This window comes from Cervus canadensis, chromosome 8 (assembly GCF_019320065.1).
Source record: "Cervus canadensis isolate Bull #8, Minnesota chromosome 8, ASM1932006v1, whole genome shotgun sequence".
NCBI lineage: Eukaryota > Metazoa > Chordata > Mammalia > Artiodactyla > Cervidae > Cervus > Cervus canadensis.
The window spans coordinates 14,376,748-14,399,297 of NC_057393.1; the positions used below are offsets into that span (position 1 = coordinate 14,376,748).

The 22,550-nt window shown below is 36.8% G+C and overlaps 1 protein-coding gene across 2 annotated transcripts in view; it reads left to right on the forward strand.

The window, feature by feature from the left end:
• The window catches only part of SHTN1 (shootin 1), a 101,333-nt gene that overhangs the window by 29,871 nt on the left and 48,912 nt on the right, over window positions 1-22,550 (forward strand). For both annotated transcript variants that reach the window (XM_043475338.1, XM_043475339.1), the window contains exons 4-8: window positions 6,316-6,410; window positions 11,504-11,672; window positions 13,676-13,773; window positions 15,708-15,789; window positions 19,129-19,223. In XM_043475338.1, coding sequence (XP_043331273.1) covers window positions 6,316-6,410; window positions 11,504-11,672; window positions 13,676-13,773; window positions 15,708-15,789; window positions 19,129-19,223 — 539 coding nt within the window. The remainder of the gene's footprint in view (window positions 1-6,315; window positions 6,411-11,503; window positions 11,673-13,675; window positions 13,774-15,707; window positions 15,790-19,128; window positions 19,224-22,550) is intronic.

Genomic DNA, 22,550 nt, shown 5'->3' on the forward strand with positions numbered 1-22,550 from the left:
GACTTTAGCCGGGAAAGTGACCCTCCCACTTGGAAGCAAGGCCTCTCTCCTTCCTTCTCAGATGCCACGTTAGTCAGGTGGTTTGATTATATCATAAAGCGTTGACTTGGTAACTACACTACAAAACATTTCAACATTTATTCTTGCTGGAGGTAAAGTAGCTAGTTTATTTCAGGTGTCTGGCTGTAACAAGGAAAACCTAAGGGGGATATTGTTGATAATAACCTGGTTTTGGTGGCCAATATGCTATGGCTGGCTTACTGTCATAGTATGCCATAGGTGAAAACATTTTTTTATCTGTGAATGAGTGAATGGCAATTGTTTATTCTCCTTCCCTAATAGAGGATTAATGGGAATTTCTTTTTTTTTTTTTTTTTTTGGGACCCGGGCGCCCGGCGGCGCGGGGAGCGGGCGCGGGGGCCCGGGCCGGGGCGGCGGGCCAGCCGGGCCCATAATGGGAATTTCTTACACTCAAACTGACACTGAGTTACAGCTGAAGGAATTATACCATTGACATTTTTGAAAGTTAATGTATTTGAATTAGTTATTGATATTGGGTTGGCCTACTGTGTGCAGTGGGAATAGTTCAAGTTCTTATGATTGGAGTTATCATAAAATGTTTTGGTCCAGGTAGGTAGTAGAGATTTTGCCGTTTGTGTTATGCAAAAATGGAAACAAATTTCTACCAAATTAACTTCCTTTTTTTTTTCCTTGAAGAAATCTTAAGTTATATATTTTAAAAACCTTTTTATTTTAAACTTTATTTATTGCATTTTTATTGTGTTGGAGTATAATGATTAACAGTTGTGATAGTTTCAGGTGAATAGCGAAGGGACACAACCACATACATATATATGTCCATTCTCCCCCCAACTCCCCTTGTATCCAGGCTGCCACGTAACGTTGAACAGAGTTCCACATGCTATACAGTAGGTCCTTGTTGATTATCTGTTTAAATATAGCAGTGTGTACATGTCCATCCCAAACTCCCTAACTATCCCCTCCCTGGCAAAGCTCCTTGTCTAAGTCTGTGAGAGTCTGTTTTTGTTTTGTAAGTAAGTTCATTTGTATCTTTTTTTTTTTTTTAGACAAAGAAGGAAAGGTATTGTATGACATCCTTACATGTAGGATCTAAAAAGAAAATAATTACCTTTAGAGTAACATGTAAACTTTGCTTTCATCTACAATTTCTCTTTTCCCTTTCTCTTCCTCTAAATATCTCTGATAGTTTTAAAAATTTGCATTTCTCTTTATGAACAACTCAGAGCCTGAAAGAATTCACCTTTTTATATTGTATTCATTCAATTTTTACCTTTACTGCATCAGCCTGGTTTAAGTTTGGATGGCAGGAAAACAGAGTGTTGACTCTTCACTCAGTTTCAAAAGAACAGAAAATGAAAACTAAGAAAACTTTATCTGTTAAAAAACTGTGCCTGAGGTAAATGGCTCATGACTTTAGAACAGAGGGTAGCAATTCAGATTTGCAAGGCAGTGAGGCAGTTTTCACCAGTGAAAAACACCATTTGCTGTGAATCCCTGTATGCCCCGAACAATTAATTTCTGCACGAGTAAAAGTGAAATAAATGACCGTACCTTGTAGGCTGTTTGAGGATTAAATGAGATAACCCGTGTAAAAAGTGCTGAACACAGTGCCTGGCACTGCACTCAACAAACACTAGTTGTTGCTCCTACCATCATCTCATTTACTGTGCCATCCAGGGCTTGACTGCCCTTCAGTACTAAGAGTTCATATCATTTACCCTCCATGAGTTAGTTTCGGGACATAGTGTCCACATTGGTACAAAATTGGAATCTGCCTCCCTCTAATGTTTCCCTACTAGTTCTAGTTCCCTTAGTGTAGGAAGCACAGCCAAAAGAGGGTGAGGAAAAGCTTTGTTAGACTGTCGGGATCAACTCTTCCTAGCCTGGCATACTTTTCCTAGCTGGTTTTGCCCATATTTCCCTGTGATTCTTGGCCCTCTGCCAGCCCTTCCTGAGTCTCTCCTGTCTTTCTGGACAAAGTGCACCACTGCTGCTCAAAGCCGTGTTCCCTGGAAAGCAGATGAAAGTAAAAGTGAAGTTCCTTCATGTCTTTTAGGCCACTCTGCATTAGATCCTTTGCTCTCTTTTAGGGCCTACCAATTTTCCTGCACACCTCTAGTTTTCATGATTGTTTTCTCACTACATGAAAACCTTTCCAAGTAATCTGATACTGCAGGAGAATTTATGGTATGTTTGCCACGTATACATTAGAGATACCCTGCATCTAAAGATTGCTAAGAATGGGCTGAATGGAGAGGAGTTTTGCTTAGGAAGCAGCACCCTGGGTGGGATGGCACTTTTAAATATAAGCAATTAGAAAAGAAATTTCTACATAGAAATTTGGAGTCCTCTAGACATCGCTTTGGCTGGCCTTTACCAGTTAGAACTCCGTAATCTGGGATATGTTCCTTAACTTCTCCAGGCCTCGGTGTTCTCCAATACAAAACTGCTATGGTAATACCCACCTTGTAAGATTGTCGTGAGGATCTTTGGACACATGTGCGGGGCTCAGCACACAATAGACACATTGTTGGCCCAATAAACGGTGATAGTGGTTGTTTCCTAAGCCATTCTGTGCTACAGGGAACATCCCTATGAAAGGGGTGTTCACATGTGAACTTAGGCCTGATACAGTTTTTCAGTCATCAGACACACACAGACATGAATGCCTACTTTGTACATAGCATTGTGCTAGGTGCAAGAGAGTCAGCCATGAATGAAGAATTTTTCTGCCCTGATGCTCACTCAGTAGAAGACAAAGCAAATTAAAAGAACCCCAGTGCCCCTACAGTGTGATACATTCTATGATGGCAAGTATATGAGAATGTTTTGGGGTCATAGAATGCGAGAGACAGACTTCGCTAATTCGACTAGACTGGTAGAAGCCGCAGTTGATACTCTTTTAGGTTATACTTCCAAATTCTCAGAGTCATTAAGAAAAATGTTTATTATGGAAAATGTCAAGCTTGTACAAAAGTAAAAAATATATAATGAACCGACCCCCGCCATGTACCTACCACACAGCTTCAAAAGTTGTCAGTTTGTGTCCAGTCTTCCTTCTTCTGTACATCCATATACCTGTTCTCACTGACCTCAGATTATTTTGAAACTAATTCCAGTCATCATATCATTTGGTCTGTAAATATTTCAATATGTATTTCTAAAATACTAGGATTTTTTAAAAACATAACTGCAGTAGGGTCACTTTATTTAAAGTTCATCTTTTTTCTTTTTTAAATCTTTTTGTCATCCAAATTATAGGTGTTTTAGGTACAGCCCTGGTCAAGGATTGTGGATATTATGAGGAAAGCCTGAATTTAGGGCTGTAGGCAAATCATTAAATGAACAATTAAAGTTTTAAAAAATCTTTATCATTTGAAAGTAAATAAACTTATATATTAAAAAAAAATTTCTGGGACTTCTCTGGCAGTCCATTGGTTAAGACTCCTTACTTCCACTGCGGGGGGCACTGGTTTGATCCCTGGTTGAGGGACCAGGATTCCACATGCCACGCAGTGCCACCAAAAAAAAAAAATTGTTTTATGTCAGGTGACCTGACTTGTGGTTTTAGAAATTCGATCATCCTTTGTGAAGATATAGATGCCCTTTGAAATATGCTCCTTTCTTTTGGATCTAGAAAGTTTGTAAGTAGGTTTCTCTGGTGTCAGCTTAGCATTGGGATAATTTTTTAAACTGAAAATTAAAGCACAGTTTCAATTTTCCACTGTTCCCGCTTATAAGAAGAAATAAAAACTTACCTGATGGAGTATACTGTATCAGAACTGGAGAAAATGTGGACTAGCGTTGCCCAGCTGAGTTTATCAAGTTAAATTACAGGGCAACTTTTTACAAAATGTTTAGAAAATAAGTGTTGTTGTTGTTTTTTTCTCTCTCTCTTTACTGGGGCTAAACCTTTCTAGTGTGGAATGATTTTTCTTACTCTTCCATGAGCAAGAATATTATTGAATAAAAAGTCAAATTCTTATGAAAAATGCAGAGTGTTTATGTTTTTGTTATGATAGTTAGAAATACCAGATTGTGGTAGAAGGTGTCAAGTAGTTAAGGCTAAAAATTTGAAGTAATATTTGATGTTGTAAAAATTGTGTGGGTTTCTTTTCTCTTTCCTTCACAGTTTTGAAGAACCTACCTTGTAAACATAGTGATAAAATGCCAGGAATATTAGGACTTTAAGGAAATAATAGAGCCTATTATTTAAACTACAATATAAAAGGCAATTATATTGATGAAGAGCTACATGGTCTTTGTGTGTGTGAATAAACTTGGCCTGTGTTCAGCTTCTATTTGTTCTTCTGGCATAAACACATATTGTGTGTGATTCCAGTTTAATGGGGACCCGTTTGTATGCCAAGCAGCTGCATTTTAGGACCTATTGCGTGATTTCATAGCTCTCTGAAAATTGGTTCTATTCAGAACAAGAGATAGAAGAGGAGAAGGGGGGGTGCTGTGGGGGGGTGGGGGAGAGCTTCAACACACAATCATTTCTTTTCAATTGGAGCCAGAAAGGTTGATGACAACATGACCATTGTGTTATAATGATAAGACCACTACGGCATCTGTACCTCTCATCAAGGCTTTCACACAGCAGCAGATACAATTTAATTCACTGCTCTGTCAGCAGTGCTGATACCATTATGCCGTCTGTCTCCACAGTTATAATCACTGTCCTCTGAGAAATGCAGTTGAAATGATCTTGAGCAGTCAAAGAAACTCTCAATTAAGGCTGCCACTTCCAATGTGTCAGATTGTGTCTTATGCACTTGGTACAATTTTCACTTCCAATCCTGTTTATTTACAATGTCTACCAGTAATTACGCTTAACGTGTCATTTAGTGAGGGGGGCCCCTGCCAAGCCGATTGTTGGGTGCTGCTGTACCATGGAGTGGGAGTTTCTCGAAGTCAATGCCATCAGCAGCTTTTAGGCCCTGATGGGATGCAGTAGTAATGTTGATAATGCAAGTATCGTGCTCATCAAGTCATAATTAGATGCCACTCAAATGTGCCACTTGTAATAACAGTGTTGATTCATGTTTTTCTCGGTGACTGCAACTACTAATTAGTTAAGTGGTTTTTGGTTGGCCTGCATTTGCTGCGGATCATTATTACCCCTGAAAAAATGTCAAGGTTAGAGATGTTTCTGGCCATTTAGTGCTGTTTTATGAATTTGAATATTAACATAATAAGAACTTTGGATGGACTTAGGAAGTAATACATTTTTGTATTTAATTTGGAGAGAAATTTTTTCCCCTGAGTTTAATCATAATTGCAGGTTAATTAAGCTTAAATGAAGCAAAAGTAATCTCTCTTTGTGTTATGTGAGCCCAGTGCTTTTTGCCTAACTTTGTTGGGTTTCACATTTCGGTGCCCTTAATTTTGCTTTTTTTTTTTGTAAGCCAAACAAATATCAATAAATATACATGTCTACAGTTAAGTTTGAGGTTCTGAGCATTTTCTTTTCAACTAGAAGTATGGGTAAAAGGATTTGGCATTTTTCTTACTTGATCTTCAAAGTATAACTCAAGTTCTCAGTAATTTTGTACTTTTGAATCTCATTTATATAAACCAGCTACCAAAAAGTCTGAGAATTGCTGTTTTTGAAACATTGGTTAAACGTCAAGTTTATTTTTTTTTAATCTTCCTGACAGTCTGTGATGTGAGAAGCAATTTGTTACCATCAACTTTTATTATCACTTAGTGCAAAAATCTTGTTGCTATAGTGTTCTGCCCTGGAGTTTATGAAATACTTTGTCAGTAATAAAGACTACTATTGAAATACTCAACTTAGTTAAGCTGCCACGTTGTTATTCTAGTTATGAGATCAATATGTAAGATTTATTTTTAAACATTTCTCTTTAGCTAGTTTTCCTTAGGAGATGCATAAGTTATATTCTGCTAAGAAAAGGAAATTATATTTGCCACTTTTAATTTATGAGAGGTTCTTTTGTTTAAATTAGCAGACATGTCTATAGTTATATAGACAGCTACATAGAAAAGAGACTCAAAAAATTCTCAATAGCTTTCCTAAAATATGTGTAATAGCCATAAAAGTTCTTTGTTGTCTTTTTTCTTTCTACATTCAAATTTTAGCTAAGATTTAATCAGAGCAGCATCTTCAACACTTTTTTTTTTCCATGATAGCTAAAGGTCTTGCCAGCTAAAGAATTACATTATTCTTAATCATGGGACAAGATGTGTGGGCTTCTGGAATAGCTGACTAATCTCTGAATGCTAAGACTTTTTCCCCCTCATTCCTAGTTTCTCACATGGTTATAGAGGAAGTGAATTTTATGCAGAACCATCTTGAAATAGAGAAGACTTGTCGAGAAAGTGCTGAAGCTTTGGCAACAAAGGTGAGACATTTCATATAAAGGAATTCTACCTGAGCTTTTAAAATTCAACTTGGCTTTTCTGCATAGTGACATCTATTTTCTTCTGCTTTTCTAGTTCCCTAATCAGTTGATTCTGATCCTCATCAGAGGTCTCAGAATCCTGAAATGTGATTATGTAAATATCTGTCTTAATGCCAAGATTATTTTGATTATAAAAAAAGAAGTGTTTGTATATGTGTATCTCAGTATTTGTGTGTGTGTGTATGTGTGTGTGTGTGTGTGTTTGTGAAAATGGTCCCAGAGTGGTCTGTTGAACTCGACTTTCCAGATGTCTGTGCATTTGGTTAAAATGCTAACCAAGTTTAAAACTAACCGAAAGTGACATAAAAGAGCAATGAGTGTTTCCTGTTTGAATCAGATGAAAAAGTCAGCCTCAGACTGTACATTTCAGGTGATTATTTTTGAAAGCAGAGTGAGGGCATGCTAAAGGTGACCTCCAGTACGCCGCTGATTGCTTCTAGCTGATGAATTTACCAAGTGTGTAATTTTCTATATTCTATCTCATCAGAAGTACATTATTATTAAGGAATATTTTTATCTCTGTCTTACGTATTTTGGGTTGGGCAAAATGCATCTGAACCACTTCATCAGAAAATGGATTACAGCAATTTTCAGCCAAATTTCATTAGTGATGCTGGTTTTGTTTCTTTCCCCTCTCCACTGTCACCTACCTCCATAGTGTTTCTTTGGATGCACCTGAAATTCTATACATCAGACAGTCAATCAGTCAGTTTAATCTATGTGCATTAGCATTGTGCTTGCTAGAGGTATTTGCTTAATTGTTTGCATAACGACACTACATTAGAATTCATAAGATATGCAGGCAGAACCTAAATAAGTATATTAATGTGTGTATATAGCTTCTCTTCCATTATTTGTCCGAAGAATCTATAGCAATAGAGGCCATTGCTTTAAAAGGAATGATAACATGGAGCCTCTATTCTGTATATCACTAGTGTTCACAGGTTCATAATACTGTTTGAATTTCTTTTCATTTCCTTTTCTTTCATTTTTCAGGTAGGAAAAATGTATTTGGAGCATACTAGCTGTTCTAAATCTTGTAGCGGCTAAGGATAGTTTCTGTATTTTCTCTTGTTTTTAACAAGTATTCCTGCTGGTATAGTACATCCAAAGTGAGAACTCTGACTATCTCTCAGGACTGGCAGTTTATGGAAAACAATGGTTTGGGAGGCAGTATATACAGGTTTTATTACCAGTGATATAATTTTGGACATATGGGACTTTGACCAGGTTAATTCTGTTCCCTAGGTGGCTGTTGTCTCATCTTAAATGACAGGATAACCTTGAATTAGGACTAAAGTGAGAATGGGACAGACTTTGTTTAAGGTGACTTTAGTCATTGGTCCCCTTAAAAATTATTTTATTGTTTTCCCCCCTTTTGTATTTAACAGTTGATTTTGAGCGGAAGAATTCACACATCTAACCTGCGATTATCATGTCATAATTTTCAAGGTAGACCAGGATTGATTTCTTAAGAATACCCAGACCCACTACTCTGGTAGCATGGCCCAGGCATGTGAATGTTGAAAAAGTTGCCAGGTGACTGTATAGTCATCCCTGGTTATGACAGTGTGTTACTAATCTCTGGGATCATTTTTACAGTTTAGTGTTGATAATAGGACCCTTAACGTAGAGTGTGTCTTCTCTTCTTTAAGAAGCCCTTTTGAAAATGGACAAATGGTTTGTTTTTGAGGCTACAGTGTACTTTAGAATACAGTGTACGTGGACATTAGAATAAAAAACCAAAAAAATCTATTCGATTAAATGCTATCAATATGCTCGTTAGATGTGAAAGAAGCTACAGCTTTGAATACAAAGTTTGGAAGCCTCATTATATGTGTGATCAATAAATGAAAGTAACACATCCTGATTTAAGTATTAATTGTCCTTTTTGGGAATAGTTTTCATTTTCTAAACAACAAAGTTTCTGTAAGTTCTTATTTTTCTAAGTCTTTGCTCTCAAATTAAGGACAAATGGAATGTTTAATTCTTATGATGCAATTTACGTTGTTTCCTTAGAAGCAAGTGTGGATACTTTGCTTTGCTGAAATGTGAAAGTTAAACCCATAAGATATAGACCAGTTATTTAAATCGTATGATCCAAGTCTATTTAACATGCTTATTTTGTATTTTAAATATCCATTAAACTGTGCTCTATATAAAAACCCTGTTTAAATTTGAATGTAGCATAAGATTCTGTTCCTGCAGTGTTATGAAAGGTTTATTTTTGCCTTCTAACTTAGAAGAGTTCTGAAACAGAAGTAGCGTGCATTAACCTGTATAACCTGATGGCTAATAACTGCAGTGACATTGCTTAGCTTCAATTTGTGAATTCAGAGTTCTCAAAAATTTCTACTTCATATGGCCATAAGATTTTATCTGTATAAATCTTATATTTTCTTCTTTCAGAATATGAAAATGATGTTTCCAGAGAAGACTTTTGAAATTGTTTGGCTTTTTTCTTGAGAAAGTAACTTTGTTGAATAGAGTAATTGTATTACAGCCAAATAGCTGGTAGATATTGGTGCCTGGTTTGATAGGAGCATTAAACTCTTTTGAGGGCAGAACTGTTAACAGTTAGGTTATCAAATGTTACTTTGATGATGGCCTGGGAAGTAATATATTAAGCATCAGATGGCAAAAATGAGTATTTTCAATTTTTCATGAATCCTGGGGAAAGGAACGTTGTATAGATAAATGCCTTGGTTGAAGAATACTAGCTTATAAATGATTTCTGGAGGAAAATTAGACACAGAATAAATCTCTTTTGTTACTATTAGCAATATTTGCTGAATTTTTATTGTAAGTCACTTACTATGTTAAATGCTTTATATAGAATATGTCACTTAATCTGCATATTGTGGGATGGAGACTATTTTAATCCTTAGTTAGCTAATGAGAAAAACTAACACTGAAAGGTTATTCTGGAGGTAGAGACAGAATTTGATTGCAGGGCTGTGTTCTCAGCTCTGCTGTAGTACTGCTGCTGCTAATTGCATAGAAATATATACCCAAGTACTGCATTCCTCCATGTCAATTATTCTCAGTATTGAAGTACGTTTGAATCATCTGGGAAGCCCTGAAGAAGTACTGTGCTGGACTCTATTGCCAGAGATTTTTGGCCTGGTGAGGAGGGCCTGCATATTGGAATTTTTTTTCTTTTTTTTTTTTTTAACTCTACAGACTGTAATGTGCTGGGTTGGGAACCATTTGTTTATTAGGAGGCAGAATTACAAATTAGCTCTTGAGTTTTTCCACTGTTTTCTTAAATTGTTCTTTTTCCCTGCGTTCTGAAAAGATGTCACCCTTTGAGAACTGCCAGTGATCCTTGAACCTCTAGTGCTGTGCCCTAGCATTCATGGTTCAAAGAAGCCACACCAGTGCTTACTGGAATTGTCCATCTGAAGGAAGAGGGATTGGGAAATCGTGGGACTTCTATCGTATCTCTGATCCTCTCCTGTAATATGGAGAGCTAGAAGCTGGAATTGTGTCTGGGGACTGGGAGTAAAAGTCTGTGCCTGATTCCTTGAATGGATCTCGCCAGCCTCCCCAGGAAGAATCCAGGGAAGGGTTCATAGCCATTCCTGAGTGATCCTTCCTGATTCCCCAGAAAGGTCAGGGAACCCTCTTGTGTTCCAGACCTTGCTACTTGGATATATTTAGCCTCCATATTACTTGGATAAGAATCAGATCTCCCCAAGTGATATGGGCTGAGCTTTCCCTGAGAGAAATCCTGAGGGGTCTTAATCATGACAACAAATGAAGGACCAAAGCCAGACAAGTGCCATACTAAACATCTTATTCTGGTGTAAGCTTTACATAGAGAAGGGCCTTTAGCTTTCCAGTGAATTTTTTCTATTCATATTTATATTTATATTCAATGTCAGTTATTAAATTCAGAACTTGTTTTGATGGCCAACAGCCCTTACCAAATGCAAGCACATTTCTGTATCTTACATTTTATACTAGAGAAAGCAATCTACTAAACATTTCCTACTTAAATAAGAGAAGATCTTTCATATTATAGTCTTGGGAATAAAGAAAAATCATACTTTGCTTCAGTGGACTTTGGATCAAGTTTAGTCTTTGCGTGTGCTTTGTACTAACATTTACATGCACATAAATACAGGAGCTGAAGAAGGTAATGATAATTAATAACCAACTCATTTTTTACATAAAGGGCGTACTAAATACATCAGTGAATTAGGTTTGCTTTATCTGCAATGACATAGAGATAATAGAAACATATCTTGAACTTTCTCCTATTGTGTATTATTAGAATTCTAGGGATAGACAGAAGCACATTATGAATTAATTTAAGCAAGAAAAGGGGAAAAAAAGTAGGAGTTTGTTCAGAGGGATATTGGAGAATCCCATAGAATCCATGAGCTGGTGGCATTTTAGGAATGGACTGGAACCCTGTGGGAAACCCAGTGTCTGTTGCCTTTCTCTGTCTCTCTGCACATTGGCTCCGTTTTGGCTTTGCTGCAGACTCCCTTTCTCTATTCCTCAGTTGAGAAGTGTGATGTGGTTGTCAGTAGCTACTGTACGTCCAGACACAGGGACAGGAGTTCCCGTCCAGGAGAACAGGAGTTGCTCTGGGAGAACTTGGCTGTTCCAGAAATTATGTGGAACATGAAGAGGCAGTGGCAGTGTCCAGAAAACAGGGAGTGCGGGACAAACAAACATATAAAAGGTGTTCACAGCACAGCATCAAAGCAAATAAAGTGTCTTAAATTAGGACTATTAATGACTGGATACATTGAAATTCGATATAATCTATTCTGATGTTTTATCTTAATTCTTCTTGTATTTATCAGTCATAACTAGCATTTTCACATGCAGTAAGGCATAGGTCTTTCTTAATTAGTTTAATGTTAAAAAGTATAAATAAGATAATATTTAGTGACTCTTCTGTTTCATGCTGTGAATGTTGATGAATGTGTAGACAAAGAGACGCTTAATTTGACTATTGTATAAAAATCCAAGACACTCATTTGCTCTTAAAATAACTGTCTTTATATTTGCCTTAGTTAAATAAAGAAAATAAAGCATTGAAAAGAATCAGCATGTTATACATGGCCAAGCTGGGGCCCGATGTAATAACTGAGGAGATTAACATTGACGATGAAGATTCAGCGATGGACCCAGAGGATGTTGCCAAGACTTGTGTCTCAGTAGAGTGTCAGAAGCAGATCAAAGGTAGGATTCCTGGCTTAATTATTGAATGTGGTTTTGAGTCCTATTAGGATAATGCTTCTCAACCCTGGTTGCACATTGAAATTGCATAAGGATTTCAATAAATACTGATGCCTGGGTCCTTCTTTGGAAAAAAATTCTGATTATTTGTCCCAGAGGGTAGTCTAGTTGAGAATCATGATGACTGTAGCTTTATGAGTTACTTTCTTGTTTGGAATTAGGTACTTTTGAAAGCGCCATCTTGACAGGGAACAGTCAGTTAACCTATACATGTCTTCAGGATAGGACTGTGTATTAAGATATTTTTGTTTAAAGAAAGAATGAATAAAAATTTATTTAGCCAACACCTTCTATTAGTCTGATTTCTCTGTTGAAATCTTTGGGGAAGATACCTCCCAAAATTGCTTTGTCTCTGCCCTCCAAGAACTTCTCCTAAGATTCAAGCAATGAGCTAGAAGCAATATGTAGTATTAAGCAACTGTGTTGGTCCCCAAATAGTTCTATAAGGCGAAACCACACAGTACATCTGTGAAGTACACATTAAGTTTTTTAATATAAGTTTTTTAACTACACATATAGTTTAGGATGTAGGAAAACAGTCTGGGGCTTGGTAATTATTGGAGCATTTTAACTTACCGTACCTGTCAAGAATAATATTTGTTGGTTTGGTAGATAAAACTTCAGTTGGAAATATAAAGAAGAAAGTAAAAAGAAAGCCATTTTAACCCTGTGTGTGCTCAGCTGCGAAGTCGTATTCAACTCTTTGTGATGCCGTGGGCTGACCACAGGTCGCCAGGCTCCTCTGTCCACCGGCTTTCCCAGGGAAGAATACTAGAGTGGGTTGCCATTTCCTCCTCCAGGGGATCTTCCTGACCCTGTAATCAAACCTGCGTCTCCTGCATCTCCTGCCTTGGCAGGGAGATTCCTTAACCACTGAGCCACCTGGGAAGCCCCTCTTACCCTCTCACCTGAGAAGAAATTGTCTTTATGTTGTCAGGAAGGGAGAGGAGGTTTAAAGGCTTTCCTTTTGTTTCTCTTTCTCCCTTCTATTAGATCTTGGATGGTACGGTCTCTGATTCTTTTTCAAGATTAGTCCGGCAGTAGAGAAAGTGGTTTTGAAATAAGTCTCTTGAGAGCCCCTTCATTAATCTGGGTTCATGTAAAAAGTTTGATTTAATTTATTAGTAAATAACCACATAGAGCATTTCTTATTATCCTTGGAGAAGGGTAAGAAATTAAAAGCACTTAAAAGCTAAGTGGCAAAGCTATGTGGGCCTGGGTATAAATTTAAGTACTGTGCTGGTCCATGTATTTTTTTTTCTTAACATTTGAGTGGTAGAAGTAACTTGAATGTAACACCAGAAGCTTTTGCACTTATAGTGCCTAATATTTTCATTCTAGTAACACAGTTTTCAGTTAATATCAATAATATGAAATATGAAATAAATTAAGAAACAAAACACCCACAACTCTGGAGAGAAAATTATTAGAATTAACCCTTTTTCAAATAGGTTATATTTTGAGTCAGTTCAAATAATGTTTAAGGGCTATAAATTGGCAGCACGTCAGGATTTTTTTCTTTAAATCAAAATCTCCAAATTGTTAGCTGCCCCGTTTGTTTGTATTGCATTGTGACAAGCGCCCATGGCCATTATAAAATAAAAAAGAAATTAGTACAATGCCTTAATTTGTTTTGCTAAAAGCTTAAAAAATTCTACTGCTAAAATGCCAGACAGTTTCTAGAATATAGGTTTGATACAATGCAGAGAAAACATAATCTAGTACATTTAACATAGTGAGAATGCCTGATAGAAAATTTAAGAAACATAGCTATATTAGGGGAGGGGAACAAGTGAAATTTCCATTGTCTTTTGCTGCTTCATTTTCCATCTAATTGTTGAAAACCTTTGACAGTAAACTGCTCATGGACTGGTATTTTCAATTCTTCTGACAAGATTGATTTCTTCTTTTAAAAACAAGGCTTTATTTTTTCTTTAAAAATGCAGAACTTCGAGATCAAATTGTATCCGTTCAGGAGGAAAAGAAGATATTAGCCATCGAACTGGAAAATCTCAAGAGCCGACTTGTAGAAGTAACAGAAGAAGTATGTATCTTAGGCCCGAAAGGCAGGACCTTTAGTGTTTTAAGATGTTTGGGGACGGGCTGCATCAAAAACTTGCTGTTGGAAGCTAATTTCTGATATGAGAACCATGTAGCAATTTTAATCTTCTCTTGTTTCTACTCTTCCAGACCTACAAAAAGGTATAGAAAGTAAGATCATAAACATTCATGCGCCCACTCTGGAGCACAGGAAATAATGTACTAAAATAGCCTTGAAGTGTTTCCTGTTATCCCACATGTTTCACTGTTTGTAGATCTGTGACAAAGATACCTGCATCTGAAATCACTCACTGTTGCTGCTGGTGAAGAATGATTTTACTTCTCAAGTCGAGGGCTAACTCAGTAGAGAAAGGCTCTCCTCCTCTGTACCTCCCAACACAGGCATATATGGTAGATAGTAGAATGGGTTCAAGTGGGTGTTTGGAGAATCTTTTTGTTTTTTCCTCTGAATTGTCTGTAAAAGCAAGAGCACGTACTTAGCCTTCTTTGCACGTGGCTTCAAGAATCTGCCTTTGCAGACTCGATTTAACTTGTGTCAGTGGTTCTCAGAGTCTGTAGCCCAGGGTTTCCCAGCTGATGTGTTACAGCACCTTGATATCTTGCCAGTGATATCAAGTGTCCCAGGGTATTTGTCCCTTCAGTGAGCAGCCTCATCCAGTTCCCATGCACATATTCTTAAGGACCAGAATATGAAAAAGTTTGGGAAGCAGTGCCCATCTACCTCCCAGCCTCAGTTACTGTTTACATATTGTGGCAGTAAGGTGAGTGGGAAGGAGAAGAATGTTTTGGAAGCACTGAGCAGGGTATACCAGTTACTAATTTAAACGGAAAGCAGTAGTATACTTGTACTAAAAAAGACCAGTTCACAGACTTTCTGGAAGTGCTGATGGGTTCAGGGGCCCTTTCAGGACCATCATCTTAGCTTGTTTCTTGAGTGTTATCGTAGGAGAGAGACATTTTGATACATTCCATTTCTCAGTTTTAATTATTTATTGATGATTCTCTTCCTTCCCACTTAGAGATATTATTGGAAGCCATTTCAGAAGTTAGTATTTTTAAGATTATTTCAGACATCTGAAAAGTATAAAAAACAAAGTAATGAATCTCCATATGCTGACTGTGCAGTTCAGTACATAAAACATTAACATATTATTGAAACCCGTGTGTCTCTCTCCCTGAGTGCATTTTCCTGACTCCCTGCCCTGTTTCTCTAAACAACCATTATCCTGAACTTGGTTTTTAAGATTTCAGTGATTATATTTACATATCTGCTACAATGACTAGTATTTTGAATGTTTTTAACTATATAAACCTGCTTCTTAAATTCATCATAATGCTTTTGAGATCTATCCACTTGCTATATATAACTTTACATTCTTTTTTTTAGAACTATGATACTCTCTTTTCCTGTGATGCCAAAAATTATTTCAGAAATTGAAGTCTTTTTGAGGGGAGGTTTTCATATGTATTTTATTTAAGTCAAAGGTCAAAGTATTTTTTATTTTTAAAAAATCTATGTATGTTTTACGTAAGCCAAATGTCATCAAAGTGTAAAATGAATGCCAAAATTTAATATTGTATCTCTGATTAAATGATTCAGGTATTTTTTGGGTGCAGTCTAGTTGGATTTTTCCTTTTAAAATGTCAATCATTTACATTGGATGACTAGAACATTGCCATATTTAAGGAGCAATGCTAATGCTATTTGGAATATGTAAAGAAGTTCCAGATATATATCCTAAATTAAATAGCTACTTTGAGGCTATAAAAATGCTTTAATAAAAGCCTAACACAGTGAAGGCAGTTATTGCTTTAATGTAGCATCGTGTTGAAAATTGAACAGCAGTGTAAGTCACCCATCATCATGTCATGTTTTACAACTTTGGATGTTTTCTCCTCTCACAATATCACATTTAGGTAAATAAAGTTAAACAAGAAAAAGATGTTTTAAACTCGGAAGTTCTTGAACAGAGAAAAGTCTTAGAAAAATGCAATAGAGGTATGTGTTTCTAGTCTTTTCTTTCAAATCTATAACTTTCTTTGTTTATATATATTTTGTATTGTTTTAGACCTGTGTCTAAAGAGTGTTGTAGCAAACGTTTTCTATATTGTGTCTTCTTAACGTCTAGCAACGAGTCTTATTTCTTGTTCTTTTATCACCTAAGTTAGAGCCTTAGAAGAAATTTAAAAGTGCTTCTGCTTAAGGAATTCACAGCCCACTCATTTTGAAACTTCAGGCCTAAATCCTCTTTTGTCCTACATGTATCCTGGGACCATGGCCATATTGGTATTTATGTATCTGGTAGAGTTATTCAGTAAGTGTGGGAGATGCACTAGGTTGTAACATTTCCTTTGCTCTTTGTGCATTTATGAAGATAGAAATGGTGTAGAAGAATTTTCCGTCAATGGTGTAGAAGAATTTTCCGTCGTGATACACTATGCTAGAAACAGGGTTCTACAAAGGTTAGTATGATGGCCCTTGCCTTCAGGGAGCCCCCTATCTAGGAAGAGAGAGAGGTTATGTAAATAAATACATGACTAGGACCAATCCAATTTCTTTCAGAATCTAAGAGGACCAGGACATGTGAAAATTCACTTTTTATCATAGTGTTCTGGTCATAGGAAAGAAAGTCAATTATCTTGCCCAGGACTTCAGATAGTCATAATCTTGTTTTCTTTGCAGAGTTTCTTTTTAAAAATAGGTTTGAGAATCATTTAGCTCTCAGGGACCTATAATTCACATCACAAACCACCACTTAGATTGCTTCACTTGAGCAAGACTGTTAGTCTTTCCTCTGAGGAGGCGGTAGGTTGACCGAGTACAAAGTTTGAAATTCTATGTCATTACACAGCAAACCAGTCCTTAGTCAGTTAAGACTGAAGTGCCCTGGAGGAACAGCTTGTGAAAGCAGCCATTAAGAGAGCCCTTTTAAAGCTTTTTATGGCTATGACTCAGCTCAGAGTTGAGAGTGCCTGGCCAGAATGTGATGGAGAGATCAATGTCCTGTCCACCCACGTGGTACCCAGTTGGCCATCACTCCCTCTGTCCCATCTGTATCATTATTTAACAAAATGTCAAAAAGTAGGAAAGAATTCATGTAGCTCCTATTTGACAGGATATTCCCTTTGAAGGTTTCTGCCCACAGGGATTCTTTTAATTCAAAGCTCTGACTCTGGGCCTCTACAGATCTAAGGCTGTTTCTTTTCTTTATAAATATGGATAACACTTTGAAACAACTAATACATACACACACGCGCGCACACACACACACACACATTTTTCTTTCTTTTTATTCAGGTAGCACACTTTTTTTTGGTGGGAAGTATAAATGCATATTGGAAAAGGGAAAAAAAAATCTCAACTTTTATAGTCCAGGTATGAGCACTGTTAACATTTTAGTGTTTATTCTTCCAGGAGAGGAAAGGAGGGGAGGGACAATTTACAGGTAGGGGAGTAAGAGGTACAAAGTATTATGTATAAGATAAGTTACAAGGATATGTTGTACAATACAGAGAATATAGCCAGTATTTTATAACTATAAATGGAGCATAACCTTTAAAAATTGTGAATCACTGTACTGTACACCTGTAACAAAATTTTGTGCATCAACTATATTTCAACCAAAAAGCCTATATATACAGTTTAAATTGTTTGTTAAATATGTCTATAATGTATATGGCGTATAAATAAAATACCAACAAAAGAGATATATTTGTTTTTTTAAGAGATAGTCTTTTTATCCATTGGTACTTTACAAGCCCTTGAACATCAATGTCTACTTGTATTTCTAAATTGAATTTTTATCATAGTTTTTATTTGTAGTTTTTCAGCTATGTATATATCTCTGAACAGCATATTATTTAATTTTGCATGAACTTGATATATATGCTGTCATTTTGCCTGTGTCCTTCTGCAGCTTTTTGCATTTGTGAGGTTCATCCATATTAAAGGGTTTTACTGTGGTTTCTTTTCACTGCTGTATAATACTTCATTTGATGTCTATACCAAAATTTGTTCATCCAGTATCCAGTTGGTGGATGTTTGAGTGCTTTCCAGTTTTTTGCTATGCCAAGTCATCCTGTTAAAAGAATTCTTACACATGTCTTCTGGTGCAAATATCAAAGAGTTTCACTAATGTACACCCCAAATGTAATATTTTATCATCAATTTCACTACATAATGCCAGGTTACTTTTAAAGTAGATCTATCAGTTTATATACCTGTTAACAGTGTGTGTGTTTTCATTGGTCTGTGCCCTCTCTAAACTTGATGTAGCTATACTTTAAAATTTTTGGCAGTCACCTCTTTGGTGAGTATAAAAAGATAGCTATGGTTTTACTTTCCATCTCCTTGGTTACTGATAAAGATGTTTGTTGGCCTTTTACATATATCCTCCTCTGTGAAACTTTTATTGATGTGTTTTGCATGTGGCTTTTAAGAAACAGAAATGAGCTCATTTTAAAGATATATCATGAAGGTCTTTCCCATTTAGGAAATATGCCTCTACAATATAATTTTTTATGTTGTTATGTTGGTTTCTACCATACAACAGTGCACAACAGTGCAAATCAATCAGTATATATAGCCTTTCCCTCTTGAGCTTCCCTTTCCACTCCCACCCCACTCCTGTGGGTCATCACAGAGCACCAGGCTGGCCTCCCTGTGCTGTCCAGCGACTTCCCAATAGTTATCTGTTTTACACGTGGTAGTGTATATAAGTCAACACTACCTTCTCAGTTCATCCGACACTCTCCTTCCCCTGCTGTGTCCAATCATCTGTTCTCTATGTCTGCATCTCCATTCTTCCCCTGAAAATATGTTCATCAGTACTGCTTTTCTGGATTCCGTTATCTATGCATTAATGCACAATATTTGTTTTTCTCTGACTGCACTCTGTATAAGAGGCTCTAGGTTCATCCATCTCACTGCAACTCACTCAGTACAACATAATCCCGTTGGCAGAATATTTCTTGTATATTTCTTTACTTACTGACCCCTCGATGTTAGGTCATCTAGATTGTTTCATTATTTTCAGCAATGATGCAGAGAGCACCTTTACAATTAGATCTTTGTAGGTTCATGATTCATTCTTTTAGGAGAATAAATACATTTCTAAAAGTGGAATTGTTGAGTCAAAAGGTATGAATAGTTTCAGATTTTTGATTCACATTGCCAGGTTGCTCTCTGAAAAGGTGTTATCTAATTTATATTCCAGCCAGCAATGAATGTGGGTGTTTGTATGCCTGAATAAGGAATCTTTTTGATGCTGTTTTTTCATCCATTTGCCTGATAATCTGTGTGGCCTATTGTCCATTTTCTTTTCCTTGTCTTCTTAAGTGTCCATGCTAGCAGTAGAAGAATATGAGGAAATGCAGGTGAACTTGGAGCTGGAGAAGGACCTTCGAAAGAAAGCAGAGTCGTTTGCACAAGAGGTAAATGTCTTGCAGAGACCTCATTTTTTAGTTTTATATTTTAAAGAGCTTTGCAGATGATATATGAAAACATTTTTTGAGGTTGAACAAACACTTGTCACTCTGAATAAAGATCATCTGATCTAGGGAGCTATGGAATAATATCAAGTTCACTGAACTTGGTGTCAGAGATTGGGTTTACATTTTGCCATGCCATTCGGGTAGTAGTTGTTTGTTACTAGCAGCTCTTAACCTCTTTGGGCTTCATTTTTACCCTCTGTAAAATGGGTGATGATACCAACCTCACTAAGTGTATTGTAAAATCAAATGGCATGAGTCTTCATAAGAATTTTACAAACTAGACAATGCTATACTGGGAAAATAAATTGTATTTAGGGATACCCATCCCATCACATGGAAAGTCCGGTTTGAGTAGAGGACTTCTGTATATTTCCAAAAGCCTTAAGAAACTAGGTTACATCCCAGTATACCATCTGAAAGAACAACATCTTGGTCTTCAGTGACTGTTCAGTGCTCTCATTGTGTGCCTTGATTCTGCCACTTGCTGTGGAACATTGTTACACATGTTACATATCCATTATCTGAGCCTTTCCTCTCATGTTAGAGATAAGCTTTGAGCTTCTCATGCTCTGGGTTAACTTTGTTGACATGTGCTGGTTGGGTATTCCATGGCTCTGTGACTGGTTTCCAGGGAAATGATGAGGCATCAGTTGGCTGAGTTGTAACAGCTTATGATGTGTTATGTGTTAACAGCTTATGATATGATCTACATGAGATCTTCTCCATCATGTATAAACATTTTGAATCTGTGTGCATACTGTGGGTTCAAGGAAGGTAGCTAAGGAAATGTAACCATTCTTAGGTGGAAGTATCCAAGGTTTAGAAGGAAGACAAAGTGCAGGGTTATGGGAATGACATTTGAAGATCAGATGATGGTTTTGTGCAGGAGTTTTTCCATACTTGAAGGTAACTGTGGTTTAGTCTGAGAAGAAAAGTTTAGTCTGAGAAGATCTAATTTGAAATATTATGATTCAGTTTATTCAGAGAGTTTAATGAAAAGTGAGTGAATATTTATTCTCTTATTTCTTGAAAAGAGGAAAAAGAATTGAAGTGTGTTAGAGCCCTTTGGAAGAATCTACAGTGTATAAATAATGGAGCTAAAGAAATGGCTGAGGGGAGGCAAGAGTAGAGAGAATGTGAAAATGCCTCCATTGCAAAACTGAAAATGTTGGCTGATTTTGACCTGCTTGCAAGGGTCTTAATTTTGAGAGATATTTTCAGTTTCCATTTCTTGTTTGCAGAATGATGTTAGAATACAAAACAGCTCAGAGAAAAACTTGAAGGCCATGCAGTAACAGAGAGGATAGCTGGAAGAAGTAAGATTCCTTTAAGAATATAAAGATGAATAATTCATTCTGCCATGCATCCCGTAGCGATTGGTGCAAACAGTGCTGACAGGTTAATCCAGAATGAGGAGAGAGATGTTTGAGGAAGGAAAGCGAGAGCAGTGGTACTTAGCCTTCTGGTGTGTGTGTGAGTGCTAAGTCTCTCAGTCATGTCCGACTCTTTGCGACCCCATGGACTGTAGCCCGCCAGGCTCCTCTGTCCATGGGATTTTCCAGGCAAGAATACTAGAGTGGGTTGCCATTTCCTACTCCACACTGCTGGTAGCATAAGTATTTGCGACAGTGCTCGATGATTTTACAGTATCTAAGGCTTGATCTACACAATAGTAAGAAGAAAAGACAAAACTGAATTAGAACTGGTATATCTTCCCTTTTACGTGGTTTATAGATTCTCAGGTTTTCAACAGACAACTGCTGTTAAAAGGTATCTAACTTGACTTAACTAGAGAAATACCACTTTTGCATTTTGTTCTTAGTGCATTCAGCAACTATCTTTCAAGCCAGACACTGTGTGGGTAGTGGAAATTATGGTGAAGAAGGCAAATACGACTCCTGCCCTGGTGGAGTATATAGTGCAGAGCCATAGAAATCATTTTTTAAACTTAATGTAGGTCACCTTTTTTAACTGCAAAAGGAAGATATATACCCTGTAAACATGCAAACAGTTCTCAAATGTGTAAATTCAAAATTGAATGTTTCTTCCTTACTTCTACATTTGTCCAATTAAAAAACCAAAAACATCATTTACAAGGAGAGAACAGCCAGTTATCCTCATAACTATGTTAAGTGTTTGTACTTCTTCAACATAATTTCAACTCTTGAAACCTTTCCTGTACTTTTTGAACATATATTTTTTGCTGTTTAGTGTGGTTTTTCTTTCCTCTTTTTAAAGATGTGAATACCTTTTCAACATGTAGTCCTAACATACTGAGGGAATGTTACATAATAAGTTTTGTTTTCAGACAACTGAGATGATAATATTTTAATGTTATTTTTGAAAGAATGAATTATATATTAATGATACTACATTATCTTCTCATTCTTTGAAGAGATGTAGGAAAATTTCTCTGAAATTCTGATACCAATGTCATTATTTGTCTGATAAGGGACCAAGGTTAATAACTCTAACCAAGGATAAGGTTAATAACTCTAACCAAGAAGTTCTTTCCATAGCTAAAAGCCAAATTCATTAGTGTTCGGTAACTGAATTTTCTTTAAATACATCTTTAGAAAAGGCATTATGTAGTGTTTTATTTTAGTACTTTAAAGTCTAGAAAAGGTGGTCTAAAGACTAATTTTTTTCAAGTTGCCATTGTTATTGAAAGGAAATTCTTTTCTGTATGTTCTTTTCATCTTATATTGCAATTTAGGGATTGTTACAGGGCTTTGCAAAAAAATTCATATTATTAACATCCCTAAGACACAGTCTTTATTCTTTTCTCTCTAAAATAACAGTTGAAACAATTTATAATCATGTACGTTAAGCAAGTTTTCCTGAGAGCTATACCTTTTCCCTAGAGAGAACCAGAGTACAGAGAGGTGGTGCAGGGCGAGCCATAAAGCCACCCCTGGCCTCGGGGGTCCTTGTGCCCTGCATTGTCTGACTGCGGGGCCCTTCGCCTCTGCCCTGGTCAGCCCCACTGACTGCTTCCTGTCTGTCTGCTTCCGGACTCGGAGCACCCTTGGTGAAAGGCCTCACTTGCTGGGGAGCCGGAGAATCTCAGTTGTTTTGGTTGCATTTGTTGGCCTTTCACGTTGACTGTGAGATATTTTCTAAGGTGCCAACATAAGACTCCAACCAGTTAAGTTTTAAGAGGGGAAAATGTATAAAAAATAAATCGCTGTAATATTATTATTCAGTAGTAACCTGAAACAAATCATTTCAATTAGACCATTGGCCTCAACTTTAGGACACTGTGAT